Raw genomic sequence first — 21,984 nt, 5'->3', positions numbered from 1 at the left:
CCTAATCAAATTGCATTCGCATCAGCGAGCAGGCGAGTGCTAAATCCTATACTTGAAATACATGTAGTTTCGTGGAACCATATAAATCAGACTTTTTAATTGAGCTGGCCTAATTTTTCTGTTGAATTAAAATATTTGTCAATATAGAGAGCGAACAGGAAAATTATTTAAAAAACTCTGTACCGGTATTATATTTTGATTGCCTGAAAATTCAGTTTAACAAAAAGTGTGAGATTTTGATGAATTCAATTTATTTTTATCTGTGTGTTTTAATTTAAAACTACTACGCTAAACTTTAATGTAGACTTTTTTTTGACTGATTTCATGCTTGCTTAGGCTATCTCGACAGATGTACCACTACATTTTCGTAGGTAGACAGGTGAGGTAAAAATGTTTTGCGACACGCTGCTATGAGTGTGTGCTGTTTTGAGTGCAATAGCAACTTCTATTGAAAAATAACAACTAGCAGCTAAAATTTATTTGTAAAATGGATTTTTAAATATTGTTTATTCAATTTCTCGGCAGTGCAAATACACTTTCACATTCTTCAATATGTGTTGTGTACCAGTACCACAGAACGAGTATGGCAACCAATATCATCTTTCCCAAAACGTATTTTATTTTGATTTTGCTAATGAACCACCTCCTGCCATTAAGGTTTTTCCTGCTCCACTTAGCACAATATAGGGACTTGATTCTGAACGAAGCTTTTCTTTCATCATTGCGACAGTGTTTAGTGGTGTATCAGTAGAGCTCATATGTTTCATTGTTTCAAGTTCTCGTGATTTTTTCATTCGCTTCTCCAGTTTGCTCTTTCCTGAACCTTTGCCGTGGAAGCGATGCGAGAGTTTGCGAAAGGCTTCTTTTGCGCTTAAGTTTTTACCACGGTCGTCAACATACTCAATTGCAATATTCGGCTTGTAGTCAGACTTCTCGGAAAAGTCAGTAACCATGCCTACACAAAATACAAAACACAAATTTATAATAGAGGAAAGGGATTATGAAAGTAAAAAAAAATGTATTGACCTCTGTCGTAGCGTGACCGGTCCTTGGTGTACTTTTCATTGGCATATTTGTCCAAATAGTCTACAGCATTTTTGTCTTCGATAGCATAGTTCTTCGAGTAAAGACTGCTGTTTGTGTTGGTTGTCACAATAGTGTTGCCTTTTTTCTGTTCCTCCTATAAATTCAAAAAAATATTTTAGTATGCGAGAAAATATCTTTAAGGCATCAAAATATTGTCTTACAGTTAAATATCCCTTTCGTTGTGCCAGCTTCAAGGCCCCCATAAGGCCTCCACCGGCAAGAGGCTCGGCTTCTATAGGAGCGTGGTCTGAAAAAAAGATAATATTTTTGAAGTTTAAATAAGAGGCTTTGTTGAATTAGGACAAACAAGGTTTAATGCAGCTTTTACGGAGTAATTTAAACCACACAATAGTGACACAAAGCTTAGGAATAATGGTATACAGCAGTGCTCTTCAAAAGTTGGAGCTGCCAAAATTTTACACACTGTCGATGAGAGTTCGATATGGCTGCAATCTGCTTGCTAGTACTATTGCATGACATAAAACAATATTCAAACAAACTTGAGAAAATAAGAAAGAGACTATTTAATGACTGTTTTGTTGTTGCACATTGTCTATTAAAAGTTTGTGATGCACAACCTGCACACCGGTTGAAGATCACTGGACTATACAGTTCCCATATACCAGGATTCAGGAATGAGCAAAACATTGCGATGGCGGTCAAACTCAAACACGTATATAAAACGTTGACGCGGGCCACATTGTTTTTTATAAGAAACAACTTGGTTACAAACCCCTAAAATTGTACACTTATGTAAAGCAATTAACAACTGGAGTTATTTATGTTCTACCGTCACGCTATGACGTAACAATGGGGATAAGTGCAATAGACTAACTTAAAGGCAAATTTTAATGTGACGTAATGCAAACCTAAAAAGGCCAATAATACCGTTAACACAGCATTGTACGAAATAATGTTCAAATGCGTACTCACCCTCGGTATCAGAATTAGTTTCTTTTTCAACAACTTCTGGTTCTTTTCCGGGAACGACAGAGTTCCAGGTCGAAGCTTCCTCTTCCATCTCCTCATTGTGGTCGGACTCCAGATCCATGTCTTCCTCCTGAGTGATTGTGTTTGCCCTTATGGGATTCCCTGAAAGATATAAGCTTAGCTAACCAATTGGTAACTTATTTTTATTAACAAGGTTTGGAAAAGTAACAAAGATAAGTTTCATTAGGGCAGGGGTTCCAAACCTGTAGGCCATGGCCCCCTAGGGTGACATAAGCCTTTTTCAAGGGGGCCTTGAAAAAATTGAAAAATAATATGTTCATTGTGTGTTGTATGTATATCATTTTTTTTTCAAATACGCGGTTACTGTATAAAACATTTTTTGAAAAGGTTGAAAAAACAAGGGGGCCATTGATTTCTCAAAATTTTTAAAGGGGGCCACGGTGTGAAAAAGGTTGGTAACCCCTGTACTAGGTGTACAATTAAAATTGGGTTTCATAAAAATGTTAATACCAAGTTGTCTACAAAACTCATCAGTTGAGTTTAGAAAGAGCGTGTTTGCATATTGCTCTTGAGGTTTCTTCACTTCAATTTTTGATAGCGCTTCAAGGTGCTGCAGAACTTTTTGTGCGCCACTGTCTTCAGTCTGGTCACTTTGTTTTTGTTTTGCTCTTCTCTACAAGTAATGCAGGAATATTAATTGGTAATATGTTATAACGAGAAATAAGCTTAGGCTAGCTACTATTTAAAATTTTCTGAATCAAAATTTTTCTACTTGTGCAGAAAGGACTTGGGCTATGACCAAGTGCATTTTTTAGGAAGAAAATCAAATTAAAAAATCCAAAACTTTATAGGAAGGGTAATAATTAACAAAACTAATTCGCTATAAAATGTATTTTGATCTCAAGAAACTTTAACTAAAAATAAGAAACCTAAAAAAATATTATTCCTGTCCTTAAATCCTTAAAATCCCAAAGAACCTGTTACCCAAACCCCTTATTTTTTAATTTTTATTTTATTTTATCACTCACTCTTCTAATATAATTTAAACCGTTACCCAAATTCTAACCTCATCCGCTACCCACCCCTGAGCCAAACAGTTTTGTGCCAAAAAAGCAGCACCCAAACTTACAGTTTTCTCAAGAGCTCTGTGCAGTTCGTTCACAACCTCCTCGTCATCATGGATGATGTTGTTCTCCTCAATTTCCATCGCCTCGTTGTAAGCTGTCTTAGTAACCTCAACTTCTTCATTCCACCCTGGTATTTTTCCACTGTTTGCTTTCGTTCTGACAAAATTACAAAAAATGGTTGGTTCAAATATGGGAATTTGAAACTTAGGATTATTGCAATTAAAATAACAACAACTACATGTTATTGAATATTTTTCCAGGAGTATATCGCTACTATATATGTATATTGTAGTTCTGTTTTCCCCCTTTATTTTCCAGAGATCTTATTATTATAAGGTTATTGCACTCCAAATGTTTTTTTAATGTTTTGGTCTTGAACAGGCAAAAGCTGTTGTGGCCCATAGTTTGGCATTAGAATTAAAATTTATAAACCTTTTAAAATGTTACAGTGCCTGGCATTATAAACTTTTTAAACCATACTATTCACCTTTAAGATATTTAAGGTTAAAACAATTTGCTGTTAGGCAAATCTTTGATTGGATTTTATCAGTCAAGAAGAATTTCCAAGTTTACTGCTAAGTATCTTTAAACACAGAATCAAACAATTTTCCTTCTGTTGTCCCACATTTCAAGTTTAATTGTTTAACTAAAATTTCCTACTTTTTATATTTCTAATTATATATCCTTATAAATATGTTAGTTACTTTGTTATATCAATAAATTTACACACAATACATAGGAATAACAGAGTTTTTAGTTTTTATCCCTTAAAAGCGTGAAAAACCAAAATCAATAACAAATTTACTTGTGCCCCCTAAAAGTACTCCTTAGTTCTGGTGCACAATTTTCCAATGTGAGAAACAACTTTCAAAGTGTTTCACAGATTTTTAAACATTTCGAACTACAATTTATTCCCTGTCAAAAGTGGTCTACAAAAACCAAAAAAAAAATAAAATAAAATAAATAAAATATTTGCAAAAGAACTTGGAATAAGCTCTCCAGAGACATCTTACACAAAAAGTTTAAGTCAATGCTTTTGAGATATTTCGCTTCTAAATTGGGTTCCGCTTCACTGACCTCAAAAAAGACAAATACTCAACCTCTACATGACCTCTTACCTTCAGCCTCAAATGTCATAAAAATCTAACCAATAGGATCTTAAATTATTATCTTTCAAATAAACTTTATTTCAAACACAAACTTCAATCCATCACGAAGATGCAAGATGTTGAAGTTTACATAGCTAAAAATCAATGAATTTCATGGTTGACCGAGCACAAATTACCCCAAATTTTAAAATGACATAACTTTTTTACCCCTCAACCTAATTTGACAAAATAAAGTTTTTAATGATCTGGCTGAAAAACTCTACAAGTGTGGCAAATATAAAATAAATCCAAGGTGTAGTGGTTAAAATTTTTCTTTTTTATGGTTGCTTTGACATGGAATTACCCCAATGTATACATCTTTATAACTTATGGTGTTAGCAAAGCCCTAAATGGGTACCTCGCGATTGAATTTTATGTAGTCCTTGAACAACAAGGTAAGGTATCTACACCTTAGCCCTTGTTATCAAGGGTAGAGCAATTTCAATATTTTCTAAAAAAAGCACAATTATATATGGACCACACCTTGATCCATGATCATTGCGTTCCACTTCACCAGGCAAAGGAAGAAGGTCTTCAGGTTTAAAAGTTTCCCTTTTTCGAACTTTTTTTACCTGAATCATAAAAAGTGTGATATGTAAAAAAAAACTTGTCGTAGGGTGAAAGATTGTAAACTTTCCACCACACATATTTAAAAAGTAATACCTTTCTCTTCCTCTTTTTAAATTTCATTTCCTCCTCTGTTAGGTACTCAGATGCAATTTTTAGTGGTGGCAAGGTCAATGATTCTCCTTTGGCCCTTATCTCCTACACAACGATAAAACTAAAATGCTTAATTTTGAGGAACGCAATTGAAAATAAATACAAATTACTAAGTATCTATGTAAATAAAAATACTTAATTACAGCAGAAAAGATTAACAGTTTGTAAACCTATTTTTATGCTTAAATACACAAAACTTTTGAAATGCATAATATTTTTAAAATTACATCCATACAGATTGAACTATGTTGATAAGACTAATAGTACTACTACTTGTCATGAACTAATCAAATTCATGCATATTTAAATAATTTCGAAATAGTTTACCAATTAGGATAAACTTATTTTTTGCAGATTTTCTTTCTTTACTTAAAAAAATCATGGCAATGTTAAATAACAGTATGCTTATAATCCATCTTAAAAACATTCTAGTAAACTTAATCATAGAAACATAATTTAGGCTTAAATTTCCAAATTTTAACACACTGAAAACATTCACCAACTTGTTTCATTTCAATCTTTTGTTTCTCCCAAGATGTGTCAACAAAACCCTTATCTCCAATAGTGAATCTATTTATTTTTTCCCCTTCAATTTCTTCATCATATTTGCCTAAAGTTGACTTAGCCTTAAAGAATCCCATTTCGTCAACTTCTTCTTCCTCATAAGCCCTGAGTTAAACCAGAAAAAAGTCATAATAGATATATACCTAGTGTTGCACACTGCACAGTACAAAAATTTTATGAAAATACTTCAAAGGCATTTATATAATTGAAAAAAACTGATAGCTTTCAGAAAGGGTTTATTATTTAGATGCCAAGTTATATTGAGCACTGTCAAATTTACTTTGTGAAAATCTATGTTTTAGCTTGCTTACAACGACAAAAAGTTTTGTGCTAAACTTGTTCTGGATATTATATATAGATTAACATGAGTTATATAAAACCTCATTGTTAAATATCCATTTAGAGTAGAATCTTGGGAACTTTGGTTTGCAACTCACTTATATCCTGTTCCTCTTCTCTTTATGTCCAAGTTTTTCTTTGCTTTTTCACTGTCATCAATGTTAACACTGTGCAGAACATCCTCATCATCACTTGCAAGTATGTCCTTGTCTTTAATCACAAGGATTGCACTTTTTCCATCGACAAAACTGTCAAGTGAGTGCTCAACATTCATACCCTACAATCAAATGAATCATCAGTCTTAGCAATATGAAATCATGTACTATGCATATCACATTTACTTATTGGACCTAATAAAATAAACCTTCAAATCTCTTTCACTGTACGTCTTTTGGTTTTTCTTCTTTTTAGGTTGAATTTCGTGTTCCATCAAGGCACCAAGACCGAATTCTTCACCCGCAGCTGTTAGAGCCATTTCCCGCTTGGTTGCCGCTGCTTGCTTTCGGCTCTTGCTGACCCAAGACGCAGCACTTTCTCCTTCAGTTTCTTCACCAAGGGTTTTGACCTGTTATAAAATCAGTCAGTATTGTAGAAAACTGCCAAAAAAATCATGAATTAAATTTTGCAATGACCTTGCATTATTCTAATAGTGAATTATTATTAAACTTATTACAAAACCTCCAAACTTCACGAAAATATTTTTATTTATAACCCCATATAGTCAAGCGGGGTAAAAAACAAACAATTTTAGCTAACTTGTCTGCCTAACTTTTGTTTTTCGCAACAGAAATGTAATTTTTCATTCTTATTGAGCTTATGGGTTCTACCTTTCCAACCACATAAAGGATTTTTAATTTTATTATAAAATAAAAAAATTTTTTTTACCCTGATGAAAGGGCAAAAAAAAACAATGCCGGGGTAAACAAAACAAGTGTACATTAGGACCATTTATAATAATTTATAGAAGCAGGTTTGACTTTATTTGAAGTAAATAGACCAAAAATGCTCTTTCAAAGCCACAACAACACACAAATTTCATGAATACCACCCGATCCGTTAGAAATCAGTGCATTTCTAAGCAAAAAGGTCTACGACAATCAGGGCATCCAATGGCAGAAAAGTCTAGACTTTTAGACCTTGAGGTCCTGGCAATGCACTGATTTGGACCTTTAGGTAAACTCCCGGCGTAGATAAATTAAAAATATTCATTAAAAGTTCAGAAAAGATAACAAAAAGTATGAGATAGGATTAATAACACTTGACCCACCTAAACCCTAACGCTAACCCGAATCCTAACCCAAATAATGTGCGTTATTTTAATAATTCTTTAAATGCTGGGGAAAAAAGCCCAAACTCGGATGGTTTCTCGTCCATTGTATTTAAGATTATTACGTCACAAATTGAGGTATTGGGGCCTGAAGCGTTATAATTATTAAATTATCGCACATTATTTGGGTTAGGGCGCTGGTTAGCGTTTGGGTTTGGTTGGGTCAAGTATTGTTAAACTTAATCTTCTTATGCACATTTGTTAATGCAAATTAGTGCATTGTCCAAGACCTCAAGGTCTAAAAGTCTAGACTTTTCTGCCTTAGGATGCGCTGATTGTCATAGACCTTTTTGCTTAGATATGCACTGATTTCTGACGGATCGGGTGTGAATACCTTTAATGGAAAGAGAATTTAAGTAAAAAAAAAAACATTTTTTATGATTACATTATGGTACCCCAAATTTGCACCTGTTTAAAATATTTTTAGCAACTAATTTCTCCCTGGTAAATTAAAACTGTGCCTTTCAACAGTTAGCACTGGTCATCAGTTGTATTTCTAGGTCCCAGAAGAAGTAAATTACCTCAACAACATGAGTTTTTAGATTTGTGGGCCAGTCCGAGGACAACCTGGAATTATTAGCTTTTTCTTAAAAGAAAAATTGCTAAGTTGCCTTTATTTCATCCTCATCATTACAAAAAACATTCATATCTTTCCCCTATGTTATAGGACAAGTCTAAAATAATTGCTCAACTCTACCTCTGTGATCTGCACTTGTTTAGGTTCTGGGCCACTTGTTATGTTTACTAAAAATAAATTTTCTACTTTTTCTACTAAGGTAAATTTATAGAAGTTTAACATCTCAAGCTAATTACTTTCCTACTGTTAAGGAAATTTTGATCAATTGACCTGAAGAGAATAACCCTAGAAGTTTCAATTTAGTCTATTTTGCCTGTTTGAGCATAATATTACCTTCATGTGGTATTGATTTGGATCATGATACACTTTGTTGAAAATATCGGGGATCGGTATCAGAATAAAATTTCAAGTCCCTATTCATGACTGATTAATTTCTTCAAATGTTTCACTTTCTTTTGGCACTAATGTTACCTGGTATTCTTTCATTTTGGTGTATAGCTTTAAATTTTCTGAATAAAACTAAAAAGTTTGGTTATTTTACCCAAAGTACAAGCCTGTTAGTTGTCTACCTTAGTGTTTTTAGCTCATGGTCTACAAATAAGCCTCATTATGTAGCTTTGGTATTGGTACATATTGGCTTAGCATATTTAGTTTACTTTTTAAACCTAAAAATTACAAAATAAAATTATGGGGTAAAAATAGAATCGATCGTTACCATAGAATCGATCGGGGTAAAAAAACTAAAACAACTAGGAAAGTAAGGTATTTTTTGCTTTAATAGATCAATGTTATGACACAACACAGAACAAAACGCCATTGCCATAAACTTGGTTGTATAGAAATTACACAAACGTTTCTAATGGTCTTACAAACCTTTTTAAGATACGAATTTAACAACTGTTGTTTAAACCAGCATAACTTTACTCAGAGAAAAAAAATTAAAATGGTTGAGGGCTTATTAGTTAGGCCAAGAATGTATTTTTTACCTGTAAAAGAAATTAAAAAAAAATTATATATACTTTAGGTGTGATGACATTGTTTTTTTTTACCCCAAGTGACTATATAACTTTAGCAAAGCGTGAGACTACATTGTTTTATATGATCTTTTAAATATAAAAATTCAGACAAAACCATTTATATCGTCATTCATTACCTTTGCTAACTTTTTTGTAATTTGTCTTTTTTCTCTGCTGGCCTGAAGTTTTTCACGCAGCTCAGTTTCTTTCTTTTGTTTCCACATATCAGTGGCAGGGGCATGAACAAAGTCATCGTCGCCGCCCTTGCCCTCAGTACCCACACCACCTTTTCCTTGGCCACCTGTGTCCAGTGGCTTCAGTCCAAGTTTTTCGCGTAACTTATTGGTTGCTTCGATGCTGAGGCTGGCACTTTCTTTCTGTTCTTCGTGTTGTTCATGTGATTCAGCTGGGGCAATGTAAACTTCCTCTTCAACAATGGTTTCCTCTGTAACGCTTTCAACTGTGACATCCAGAGCTTTAGTTGATTCTTGGCTGTCGTTTTTGTGTGATGCTTTTCTGTGCCTATCGTGCCGTTCAACCTTTTCGGTCTTGTGCCTTTTGCTGAAAATCATAAAGTTGCAAATTACAGCACGAAAACAGAACAAAATGTTTGATAAAGAAAATAAAATTACTTTTAGTCAACTTGAAGTATTTTTTATGTGTTTACTAACTAAGGTGTATATAATATGTTTATAAAAAATTAAAACAAATTACCTAGACCAACTTAGTACAAAATAAGAAATTAATTTAATTGTACGCTTGTTAGAGGTTTGAAATAAGTATCTTTACCTTCCAGTTTCGAACAAGCTCCATTTCAGGTTGTTAACATAACAAATAATAATCATAATTATTTTTTTATGGATTGGGAAATAAAACATTCCAAAACATATTTAAAATTCATATTTTTTGGTACATATGGTTGGAATTGCTAGAATATAAGATGCAAATTGGTAGAGCTAGGTATTAAGTCATTGAAATCACAACTTTGGTTTGTGTATGGCAATGCGACCCAGAATTAGAGACCTCATCAATGTTATGCATTGCCAAATTTTGTTATGGTATTTTATACATTCCTTATTTAGTAGTCTAATTGCACACAACAATTTATAGCTATTTGCACCCAGATATGTTGTTTTAGTTTGCTGTGATATCATACCATGTGGTATTTCCTAAAAGCATTTTCTGTTGTATTTATTAAAGCATTTCACCAATTACTGTGTCACATCAACAAATCTTGTGTATTAAAAACATATGGACTATATAAGTCAGTTAAACTTAGTAAAGGTTCACATCTCTTTGGCGCAGAATGCTTACCAAAGAGCCTACAGCTACATCATTTTGTATAAAATATGCCCAGCCTTTTTTAACCTAGGATAAAAAAATCACCCTTTTTAGAGATGTATGGCAAATTTTTGAAAGCAATTTGTGTGCACACTTGAATTAGCAACTTGCACACCTAAATTCCTGAAGAATTGTGTGTTGTGTTGGATTCCTAAACCTTTGGTGTGCTGTGTTAAGCCTTGATTGCACACATGCACACCCTAAAATTTTGTGCTGCGCACCTGAGATTCCGAAGTGCCATGAAATGCAGACTGGGACTAGAGTATGACAATAACATAAAACTCAGTATGTATGGCAAATGATGTAATCACCAAAAAAGTGTTATTTTCATTTTTAACTAGTTTCATAAATATGTACTCTTATAAACTCTCCCTGAAGAACTTCTTTCCATATTTTTCTTCTTATAAAGTCTTCACGTATGTTAATGAGCTAAAATTTATCAAAAAGCTTGACAACCTATCTAACTTATCATCTAAACATAATAAAATAGAAAGTTTGTGAGTCGGCAGTCGGCAGTCAGCATGTTCGCGTTTTAGGGAGAGACAGACAGAGCAACCTCGCTCATTCTGCTCCTCTTAAGCGAGTCGCCGAGCAAGTGGGAAAAATAGAAAAAAAAGTAGTATGCTCCCAGACAGAAAAACATTTGTTTCTTTCTATGAGAGAAAGTCTTGCATCTTAAGCGAGCACGTCGCAAACCGGTCACGGGTGAGCAACTTTTATTTGTATGGCGTTTGTTAGTATTTCTGGATCGATAAATGTCGCTACATTTTTGTTTGCTGTGTATATAAACCGTGTGAAAAAAGTAATTTAATTTCAATCCTTGTAAGTCAAGGGACGACCAGCGCTTTGGTGTAAACAATAGACTCAAGGCAAAAAAACATAACATGTTATGAAATTTATTGTAACCGAACGTGTGCAACGTGCCAAGCAAAGACTTAAGTTTCAAACTTTTAGCAGTATATTCAACCACGCAAAATTTAGACAGAGTTCGCAAAACATCTTTGTTGTCACATTTTGAACCCTAAGCAGATTTACTTTTAACAAATTTTTTTTCTTCGTTGGATGTAAAATACTGCTACCACACGGGTCGTATACTAAACATACTTTGAAAAAAACATCAAGAAAACTACACGTATATCGTACAACAAGCCTTCCCAGCAATGTTGTGATGTTGATTGAGGCCAAAGTCTAATGACTTCCTACAATGGGTTTAACCATGCAATACTTAGCAGAGATCGCAAAATATTGCGTTTATTGCAGCAGTTTAACAAAAAGCATTTGTTTTTTCAATGAGGATTTCTGACGTTTGACGCAGTTTAGCACCGGGATTACGTATTTGCTTAAATATAAATTGCTGCTGCAACCTGAAGTTTTACGTTTCAGAGTTATTGTCAATTAAAAAATGTCGGGTTTTCGTTACTTAAAAGATGTATGACATGCTTAGCCAAGTGTTGTGTGCTATAGTCGATTATTTAGTCGTACCATTCAAAAACATCACACAACAGTGGTTGCATGTTAACTCGAAAGGGCGGGCCTGCGACTTCTCGCAAAACCTCTTGACGAAAAGGGTAAAGCATTTTCACACATTTATACGCAATAACCTGCGTGAAGTACATTGCCATGGTAAAAATAAAGTTTCATGTGGCAAAGTTTATACTTTTATGTTTGATAGCTTTTTGCAGTTTGTTTAACCACGTAAAAGATAATAAGTTCGCAAAATATTGCGTTAATTGCAGAGTTTTCCTTAACATTCTTTTATGAGGCATTAAGACACTTACACAGAAAACTTACAACAACCCTAACCGAGTTTAAACTACGCAACATTTGGACTGAGTTAGCAAAATATTGTGTTTGTTGCAGCGGTTTAAAACCTAATCAAATTTACTTTTAAAACGGGATTTTTTTTCGTTGGATGCAGAATAGTATTTACCGTGATGACTTATTTGCTTGAATTTCGCGGAATTTGAACAATTGCTGCTACAACTTTTTTATGTTCGTTAGTAATTTTTGATCGACATATGTCATGGGTTTTTGTAACGTAAATTATGCGAGACGTCTTTAGCCAAGGTTGTGTGTTTAGTATAGCTCCATTTTAAAATTCACACAACGTTGCAATTTGGTTTGATGTTAAATACTCATGTTTTTTAAAATCATCGGCTATATCATGCGGCTTCAGCAAGCTTATACAATGCTGTGAGCATGTGAATTAGTCATTAAATGGTATCAGCGCGTTCGCGATTTTCCTTTAGTGACCTATTTCAGACACAAATCTGCTTTTTAGGTTATACTGTGGCGACTCTATGCACTCAGTCTCCCTCCAGCATAGTTGCTGACCGTGGGTGACCTAATTAATGTCACACTCGAGTTAGCACACTGTAGTTGACGAAGCGTACAATTGCCTTTTTCTTGCGTACGTTTTCATTGTGGTTACGCGGTACATGTTCCACTACTTTTTTGAGCGCCTCATACAAGAATCATCGCTACATCTGGTGACCCCTGCAAGTCCAGAAACGACATTTCTGGACAACAAAAGAATATGACGGAGGAAAGTCAAGCAATAATGCAACACGCCGTTGCCCTCAAACTGCCTTCGTTCTGGTCTGCGCAGCCACGTGTCTGGTTCCAACAAGCTGAAGCGCAATTCGCATTGCGCAATGTAGCGATTGACACTACGAAATATTACCACGTGGTTGCAGCCCTAGATCAAGACACCGCAAAACGTCTTATCGATCTATTAGAGAATCCACCGCAAGATGGAAAATACAACGCCATTAAGCAAAGGCTCTTGAGCACTTTCGGTCTTTCACCCCAGGAACGAGCTTCTCAGCTGCTTAACATGCCCGATTTAGGAGACCGTAAGCCTTCTGAGTTAATGGATGACATGCTTGCGCTTCTGGGCTCACACGAGGCGTGTTTTCTTTTTCAACATTTGTTCCTACAGCGCCTGCCCGAGGATGTCCGCGTTATTTTAGCAAGCGAGGAAATGACCAATCCACGCCATTTAGCCCAGCGGGCAGACACGCTTTGGCAAGCAAGCAGCAGTCGGACAAGAATGACTGTTTCAAAGGTTAGTTCGTCAACGCCTTCACGCAACCACGAAACCCATTCAGCTAATATCAACGACCAGGGTCTTTGTTTCTTCCACCGCCGTTTTCGAGAGAAGGCGCGCAAATGTGTTCCTCCATGCAAATATCGGGGAAACGACCGAGCCGGTCGTTGATACTTTCAACGGCCGGCATTAAAACCTGTCTTTTCTTTACTTGGGACCGCACATCCGGTATCAATTATTTAGTCGACTCTGGTGCCGAAGTAAGCGTTATTCCGCCAACCGGACGTGACCGCACAATACCCATCCCCGGCAAGAAACTCTTGGCTGCCAACGGAAGCAATATACGCACCTACGGAACTAAGGTACTTCGCCTCAACTTGTCCGCAGGCCAATTCACATGGAAGTTTTATATTGCTGAGGTTTCCCGTCCCCTACTTGGCGCAGATTTTCTACGGGCTCATTCGCTTATGGTCGACTTTAAACACTATCGTCTGGTAGATGCGAAGTCAGTCTACGGCACTCCACGCAGCAAAACAGCGCAGGAAGCATCCCATGTCATTGCTTCGACTGTTGAAACTCCGTACTCTAAGTTATTAGCCGCATATCCGCAACTCACTACTCCCCAGTTTACACACGCGATGCCAAAACACGGTGTGCACCACTACATTTCTACCAGCGGCCCTCCAGTCCATTCGCGCGCACGTAGGCTTCCGCCGGAAAAGCTCGCAATAGCGAAAGCTGAATTTCGCAAAATGCTTGACATGGGGATCATTCAACGGTCGTCCAGTCCATGGTCATCGCCACTCCACATGGTACCAAAATCGTCAGGCGGATGGAGACCATGTGGAGACTACCAACGCCTAAACGCCTGCACCACCGCAGACCGTTACAACATTCCGCACTTACAAGATTTCACGGCACGCCTAGCAGGAGCTCAATTGTTTTCTAAAATTGATTTGATTCGTGGCTACCATCAAGTTCCTGTGGCTCCAGAGGATGTTCCCAAAACAGCTGTAATTACTCCCTTTGGGCTTTACGAGTTTCTTCGCATGCCATTTGGCCTAAAAAATGCAGCTCAGGCATTTCAGAGGCTAATGGACACAGTTTGTCAAACCCTTGACTTTATGTTTGTTTATCTGGACGACATCCTGGTTGCCAGTCACTCAGTAGAAGAGCATCGCGATCATTTGAACAAGCTTTTTCAACGGTTGTCGAATCACGGCCTTGTCATCAATCAATCGAAATGTCAATTCGGAAAATCGCGCATCGATTTTCTCGGTCATCGCGTGGATAAAAACGGTGCCATTCCTCTGCCCGACAAGGTTTCAGCAACTACACGGTTTCCACAACCTATAACAATAAAAGGTCTACAGGAATTTACAGGTTTGATTAATTTTTATAACCGCTTTATTCCCGCTGCAGCCCGCATTATGAGGCCGATTTATCAAGCGCTTGCTGGCAAACCAAAAACGCTGGTATGGACAAACAGTTTGGATATGGCTTTTAAAGCAGCTAAATTAGCGTTGGCTAATGCTACCTTACTTACTCATCCTCAACAGCATGCGAAAACGGCTATAACGGTCGACGCTTCGGAAACTTCAATCGGTGGGGTGCTGGAGCAGTTCATTGGGGGCATATGGCGACCGTTAGCATTTTTTAGTAAACAATTAAGACCACCCGAAATTAAATATAGCGCTTTCGACCGTGAACTGTTAGCTTTACACTTAGCTATCAGACACTTTCGTTACTTCCTTGAAGGCCGTATCTTCACCGCATTCACGGACCAGAAACCTTTAACTTTTGCATTTGCAAAGATTTCAGATCCATGGTCCAGTCGCCAACAACGTCATCTTACCGCTATATCAGAGTTTACGACGGAGGTGCAGCACATCAAAGGAAAGTTCAATCATGTTGCAGATGCACTTTCTCGCGCTACAATCAGCAATGTACACAGCGCCACTGTCGACCTGGACTACAGCGAGCTTGCGAAGGCGCAACAGGTACAAGAGGTTCAGGTTTATCGAACCGCAGTTTCTAACCTAAAACTAGAGGATGTCTACATCGGGCCAAATGGCCTTACGCTTCTTTGCGACACCTCAATGGGCAACCCACGACCAATAGTACCACAATCTTGGCGCCGAAAGGTTTTTGACGCCATCCACGGTTTGTCTCACCCTTCAATCCGGACAACCCGACGACTCGTGGCTTCCAAATTTGTATGGCACGGTCTCAATAAAGATGTTGGCTTGTGGACCAAACAATGCACATCTTGCCAAAAAGCGAAGGTCCACCAACACGTGCGCGCACCCTTACAGCATTACCCATTGTCGAACGTCCGGTTTGCCGATGTGAATATCGACATAGTCGGCCCGCTTCCACCTTCTCAAGGTAATGTTTATCTTTTAACTATGGTTGACAGATACACGAGGTGGCCTGAAGCAATTCCGATGAAAGATGCAACAACCATCACCTGCGCGAGGGCATTTGTTTTCAACTGGGTGGCATGATTTGGCATCCCGATAAATGTTGCATCCGATCGCGGCCCGCAGTTTACATCGGAGCTATGGTCATCGGTAAACAAACTGCTCGGCATCAACCTGCACCGCACCGGACGCCGGCGCGATACTGTTATGGTTGTCATTTTTCGCTTCTGGGGGGGAGCTGTGTGGCCACTCTATGCACTCAGTCTCCCTCCAGCATAGTTGCTGGCGTGTAACAGCCCGTGGGTGACCTAATTAATGTCACACTCGAGTTAGCACACTGTAGTTGACGAAGCGTACAATTGCCTTTTTCTTGCGTACGTTTTCATCGTGGTTACGCGGTACATGTTCCACTACTTTTTTGAGCGAATCATCGCTACAATACGTTAATTTTTTACCTTTAGATTGTTTTAACCAAATGAAAAAAGTACTGGGAAATTACGGAGACAAGAATTAGATCTTTAGAGCCACACAGATAAGTCAAAGAATTAAGTTTCAAGTTTTATTTTTCTCACCATCCACGCTTAATACAATACGCATGCAAATAGAAAAGTAAATAACGTTACCGGATTTGGGGAAGGATCAGCCTTGAACAACAAGTGGTTATACAAAGAGACTGTTATATATCATTACTTATCGTTGTTTACCACATACTTTTACGCTTCAGTGATTACGTGTTATCGCCCCATTGATTCTTGTTTTGCATTTGTGGCGCTATCTAAAAACGTGCTCACTTCAACTTACTACTTGTTACGCTTGTACTCGAAAGTAAACGCACTCAGTTAATCTGAGAACACAACAGAGACCGACCCTTTTAATTTTTGTAATATATAAGTTAAACACGCCATTCCGCTTTTACACTAATGCCGCTTTCACACAGTTCACACAGGCTGTCGGGTGTTAATCTGATTGTGAGGAAGCATAAGTTAACCGATTTTAGACCCACGATATGACATGATTAGATATTTTTATTTAGTGACACGCAGTAAAAACGTTTAGGCATAAGCAAATTTGTTATGACATTAAAAAAAAAGTTTGCATTATTTATGCCACTTATGAAGATCTTATGCTATCCGTAACATTACTTTCGGGTTGTATGCTAATTACCTAACTCAGATTCCATAATTATGGGCTATAACATGAGGCTATCAGTTTATCATGTTACAACGTAATGTGCAATAGTAATAAAGAGCCACAGTATGATGGATTGTTTCATTTTTTTCACGGTTTCTGGTGACAAACTAACACAAAAACATTTAACATACCCCTTATTTTCCTGAAGTGTTGTGGCTAATATCCAGTCTGCATCCTGTGACAGGTGCACACCCAAAATTTTTCTAAAGAAATTTGTGCGCACACCTGAATTGGTAAATTACACACTAAAATTATATACCGCCAAAGCTAAATTTTTAGTTTCCAACCTAAGATGTCAAAAAACATAATTGCCCAGCTGCACACCTCAAAATTAGGTTGTGCACACCCAATCTCTCGACATGAACTGCCATGAAATTCAGAATTGGCTCATATATAACATTCTCATTCCAATATACATTACCTGGATTTATGCCGTCTTTGTTCTTCATCAGAGTCATATCGACGCTTTTCTGGTGAGTCCCTTTCTTCCGAATCCGACCGTTTATGCTTTCTCTTGTGCTTATGTTTATGATCTCGTTTGTGCTTATGTTCCTTTTTGGAACCCATTGAGGTCTTTGTTTTGACACTTTATATTGTTTCTAGAATAATCCGTTGATAAAACACAATAACATTTAGAACACTGAAGTTAGTGAAACACAATAATGGACGATTCTGTATTGCTTTGTTAAAGCAACATATATGCACAGCACCTGATTTAGTACATTGTACCCTTTAATTTTTGGCCTTAATAGCATAAATTATCACAGGTTTGCCTAAAACCCTGATTGTATCGCAAATCTAAATAGTTTAATTTTTTAAACTTAAGCGTACATTATGTAGATGTAAAGCACATGTCGAAAAACGCAATAAAACAACCAAGGGTCAAAGGAGGAATTTGTGGCGCTGGTCTAAAATCCTACCACATGTTTAGAAACAAATTAAAGCAAAGCATATTAGTTGGGTTAGGGTGTCGGTTAGTGCTTGGGTGAGGTCGGGTTAAGTATTATTATTTATTACTATTGCTTAACCTATACCCCAACAAAAACGCTACATCGCTCCCTAACCCAAATAATGTTAGTTGTGGTAGGATTCTAGAGTAGACCAGCGGGCAGCGGCCATGCCTTACAAACCAAATTTTCGGTTGTAAAACAGAAGGCGTTACCAGGAACAATTGGAACGATTATAAGCAATACTTGTATCGCCGTTTTACTGCGAAAGTAAGGCCTGCGCGGGGGATTTATTAGTCTCCCCGCGCAAAATCCGAAGTATCTCATTATCCTAGCGCAAAATCCGAAGTACCTCAGTATCCTATCTGACCAAGAGCTATCCAACCTACAAAATCTCGCCCTATCTCATCCTACAATTTCAAAGGCAAAATAAACATATTTATTCATCACCTAGAAAAAAAATATTTTACAACCACACTAATACAGGTCTATATTTTAGGAATATCAAACAAAAAATTAAAAATTTAAAAAAATATTAATATTGAATATTAATATTCGCCGAATATTAAAATATAAAAATATTTGCCAACCGTTTAACCAACAAATTGGGGTAGACCTTGAACACACCTTTTCAAGGATACTACACATGATGCCACTGATATGGGGGATAAGGGTTTAAATCGACGATAACCGATATTTATATTCATAAATAACCATGCGATATAATCGCCATTTTTGCTCCCAGTAGCATCCCCTCAAAATGAAGAGAAATTTTCACTTGCCAACCGTTTAACCAACAAATTGGGGTAGACCTTGATCACACCTTTCCAACGATGCTACACACGATGCCACTGATATGGGGGATAAGGGTTTAAATCGACGATAACCGATATTTATATTCATAATTAACCATGCGATATAATCGCCATTTTTGCTCCCAGTAGCATTCCCTTAAAATGAAGTTAAATTTTCACTTGCCAACCGTTTAACCAACAAATTGGGGTAGACCTTGATCACACCTTTCCAACGACGCTACACACGATGCCACTGATATGGGGGATAAGGGTTTAAATCGACGATAACCGATATTCGTATTTATAACAGATCGCGATAACCGTAAAACGCCTGTTGCTCACACAGTTCGCATTGGAACTGGGCGAAATTTTAGCACGGCGTTTAAGTCTAGCGTACCTGACCAATGAAAAAAGAAAATTCGAAAAATTTTAAAGTTTAGAAAATTTCATTTTTATAGTTGAATATGAGCAATATCGCGATTTTTGCTCCCAGTAGCATCCCCTTAAAATGAAGTGAAATTTTCACTTGCCAACCGTTTAACCAACAAATTGGGGTAGACCTTGATCACACCTTTCCAACGACGCTACACACGATGCCACTGATATGGGGGATAAGGGTTTAAATCGACGATAACCGATATTCGTATTTATAACAGATCGCGATAACCGTAAAACGCCTGTTGCTCACACAGTTCGCATTGGAACTGGGCGAAATTTCAGCACGGCGTTTAAGTCTAGCGTACCTGACCAATGAAAAAAGAAAATTCGAAAAATTTTAAAGTTTAGTAAATTTCATTTTTATAATTGAATATGAGCAATATCGCGATTTTTGCTCCCAGTAGCATCCCCTTAAAATGAAGTGAAATTTTCACTTGCCAACCGTTTAACCAACAAACTGGGGTAGACCTTGATCACACCTTTCCATCGATGCTACACACGATGCCACTGATATGGGGGATAAGGGTTTAAATCGACGATAACCGATATTCGTATTCATAACCGATCGCGATAATCGTTAAACTCCTGTAACTCGCACAGTTCTAAATGACTTCTCACATATAGTATCAAAGAAAAAATGGCTTTGTTCTAACCACGTTCTCACATTTCATTGTCTTTCTTTTTCATGCCATAGTATTTGTTATCTTTTCGCACCATCTGCTCGTGCCGAACGTGTAAAGCGAAAAAAATTCCTATCTTTTAGCAACACCTTTTCGATCCAATAAGGCGCTGCGAAGAAGGTTCTTAAGGACGATGCTATCATAAAACTCTTTTTTTCTGTTCATGCATTTCAGTAGGGAGACTATAAAGAAAATTTATTTTATAAAACAAGATCGCAGTTGGCAGGAATCCTATTTGAATAAGAGTGTTTTTATAGTTTGTTTAAGGCTTATAGTTTGTTAAACTCAGGAAGAATCTAGTTTCACCACGAGCATTCAAGAATTGCTTTAACTGGATTTTCCTACTGAAGATAGTTTCCACAAATGTAAAAGGTACATCAAGCTTATTTCCGGATTATAACAGTAATAAGCTAATATACTTTTAAATTTGGGTTATTTTTTTGGTTAGGTCAAAACCTTTTTTTAAATGAATTTGCATAAAATAATTTCAGCGAAGTGTTGTACGTCAAGAATATATTTTTCTTTAACATTGATTACAAAACCATAATTCATCATTATTTTCAATTGCTTGTTTGGGAATATTTGTTTGAACACATTCTTTGTGGAACCATTCGTTACATTTACTGCACTCTATTGAGAAAAGCGAACTATTATCTGCTAATCTGCAATTACAATAAATACTCGTCTGTATTGTTAAAGGCTTTCGTTGTAAGCCTTGCCTCTTCTTATCGGTAAAAAGTGGCGCAACAACCCGATTCAAAATCATTTTCTCAATTTCTCGGCGCAAAGTTACCTCATAAAACTTTACGCGATCTGGTTTGACTTCTAACGATAACGCAACTGCAAAAGCTATTGCTAAAGGACCGCAATTGGAATTGCCCTTCTGCTTGCACATCCTGGGAAATTCAAACTCGATGTTTTTGTGTTGTTTGAAGTAGACAAGATTTGACAACTTAAACAAATCGTCCGAACTGTATTGACTATAACAACTGTCGTAAATCTGTATTAAATTTACCTTTGTTGAAAAAATGTTTGAGGCTGTAACCCAATGATTTGAATGAACATTTAATATTTGAATGAACTTTCCGGATGGTGAGTGAATTGCTGGTGAGTTGAACGGAGTTTCAAAAGCATGAACGCTTTGCAAACCACCAATTTGGGGAAATTCTGTTGCGATAATATTCATTACTGTATCAATATGTTTGTCACTAAGCCAGGTGTCTTTTGACAATAATTCCGTATAATCATTTTGGTCCATGTTAAAACTGGGTTGATATTTCACACCACAACAACGGCGTCCCCAGGAACTAACAGGCAAATTGGAATTACAATCGTGGTCCTTAGTTTTGTTGCTCGGCACTTTTCCGCGCTTTTTCGGACTAGAGTTTCTCAAGTCCTTTAAAGGAGCTTGAAGATACTTTCCAACCGTCCTATCTGGCCCTGTGGTTCTGGGTTTTTTTGCCCAGCTTTCCTCCTCCTGTGGCTGGACGACTGCCCTCTTACGCCTAGATTTTTGCGCCAACCGAATGTTATCTCTAAATTCACGAACTAATGCATTATTCTGGTCGTCGTACACTTTTGCGAACTCAGCGACATTACAAAACCGCTTTCCAAAACACCGCGTTCGCTTTAATTCCTGCTGACTCTTTTCCATAACGCCTTGCGTCCTGTTATCTTTCGTTAAATTTTGCTCCTCACTTTTAGTTAACTTATCGAAAAATTCCGACGCGCGTATGTACGACTCGTTCTTTCCGTGCCGACCCAAATCGCCTAGCAACAGCCCTGTCCACAGCGCAATTTTCGGCAAACAATTGCTCGTAAATTTTACAAAAAATTCAGGACAATAAAATTCATTTTGTCCGCATGCCTTTTGCATCTGGACAGCCTGTCTTGCTCTACTAATAGCGTTATCAAAGTACTTAACAAATGGGTTGGTTGACGCGATAGCAATTTTGTCAAGTTCATGTTCGCTCTCTCCCGAATTACTTTCAGAAAGAACAAATTGTTTTGAAATACACTGATTTCGCTCAATTTGTGCTTTCAACCATTTCCAGCTTATTTTTACTTGAGTGTCATTTTTCGAAGTAAATATGATAACCATATGATATAAAATGTTGTTAATTTCTTCGAGAGATCCCGCACACATTAACAAACCCATTACATACATTGCCTCTTGCCTTCTTTTAGGAAGAAGTCCACAAAGGCTTTTCATATTCTTCATAGTGTGGCTGCCACATAAATGAAGAAACGGTTTGCTGAAAGTTCT

General features: G+C 37.0%; 2 protein-coding genes across 2 annotated transcripts; one reads left to right on the top strand and one right to left on the bottom strand.

Moving 5' to 3' along the window:
• Positions 1-200: 200 nt before the first annotated feature.
• Positions 201-17,426, bottom strand: LOC146160901 (U4/U6.U5 tri-snRNP-associated protein 1-like). Its single transcript, XM_083383442.1, has 13 exons — positions 17,281-17,426; positions 8,993-9,416; positions 6,300-6,500; positions 6,034-6,212; positions 5,536-5,701; positions 4,976-5,077; positions 4,794-4,884; positions 3,167-3,312; positions 2,548-2,710; positions 1,975-2,178; positions 1,248-1,333; positions 1,027-1,180; positions 201-955 (listed from the first exon to the last, which is right to left on the bottom strand). The coding sequence occupies exons 1-13, from the start codon at positions 17,424-17,426 to the stop codon at positions 618-620; spliced, it is 2,400 nt and encodes a 799-aa protein (XP_083239568.1). The 3' UTR covers positions 201-617.
• Positions 12,733-13,416, top strand: LOC146160902 (uncharacterized). The gene has a single exon (XM_083383443.1). The coding sequence runs from the start codon at positions 12,733-12,735 to the stop codon at positions 13,414-13,416; it is 684 nt and encodes a 227-aa protein (XP_083239569.1).
• Positions 17,427-21,984: the final 4,558 nt, after the last annotated feature.

The sequence above is a fragment of the Ascidiella aspersa genome, chromosome 3 (genome assembly GCF_963924565.1).
Source record: "Ascidiella aspersa chromosome 3, kaAscAspe10.2, whole genome shotgun sequence".
Classification (NCBI taxonomy): domain Eukaryota; kingdom Metazoa; phylum Chordata; class Ascidiacea; order Phlebobranchia; family Ascidiidae; genus Ascidiella; species Ascidiella aspersa.
Note: the sequence above shows the minus strand (reverse complement) of the source record. Positions and strands in the feature narration are given on the sequence as shown.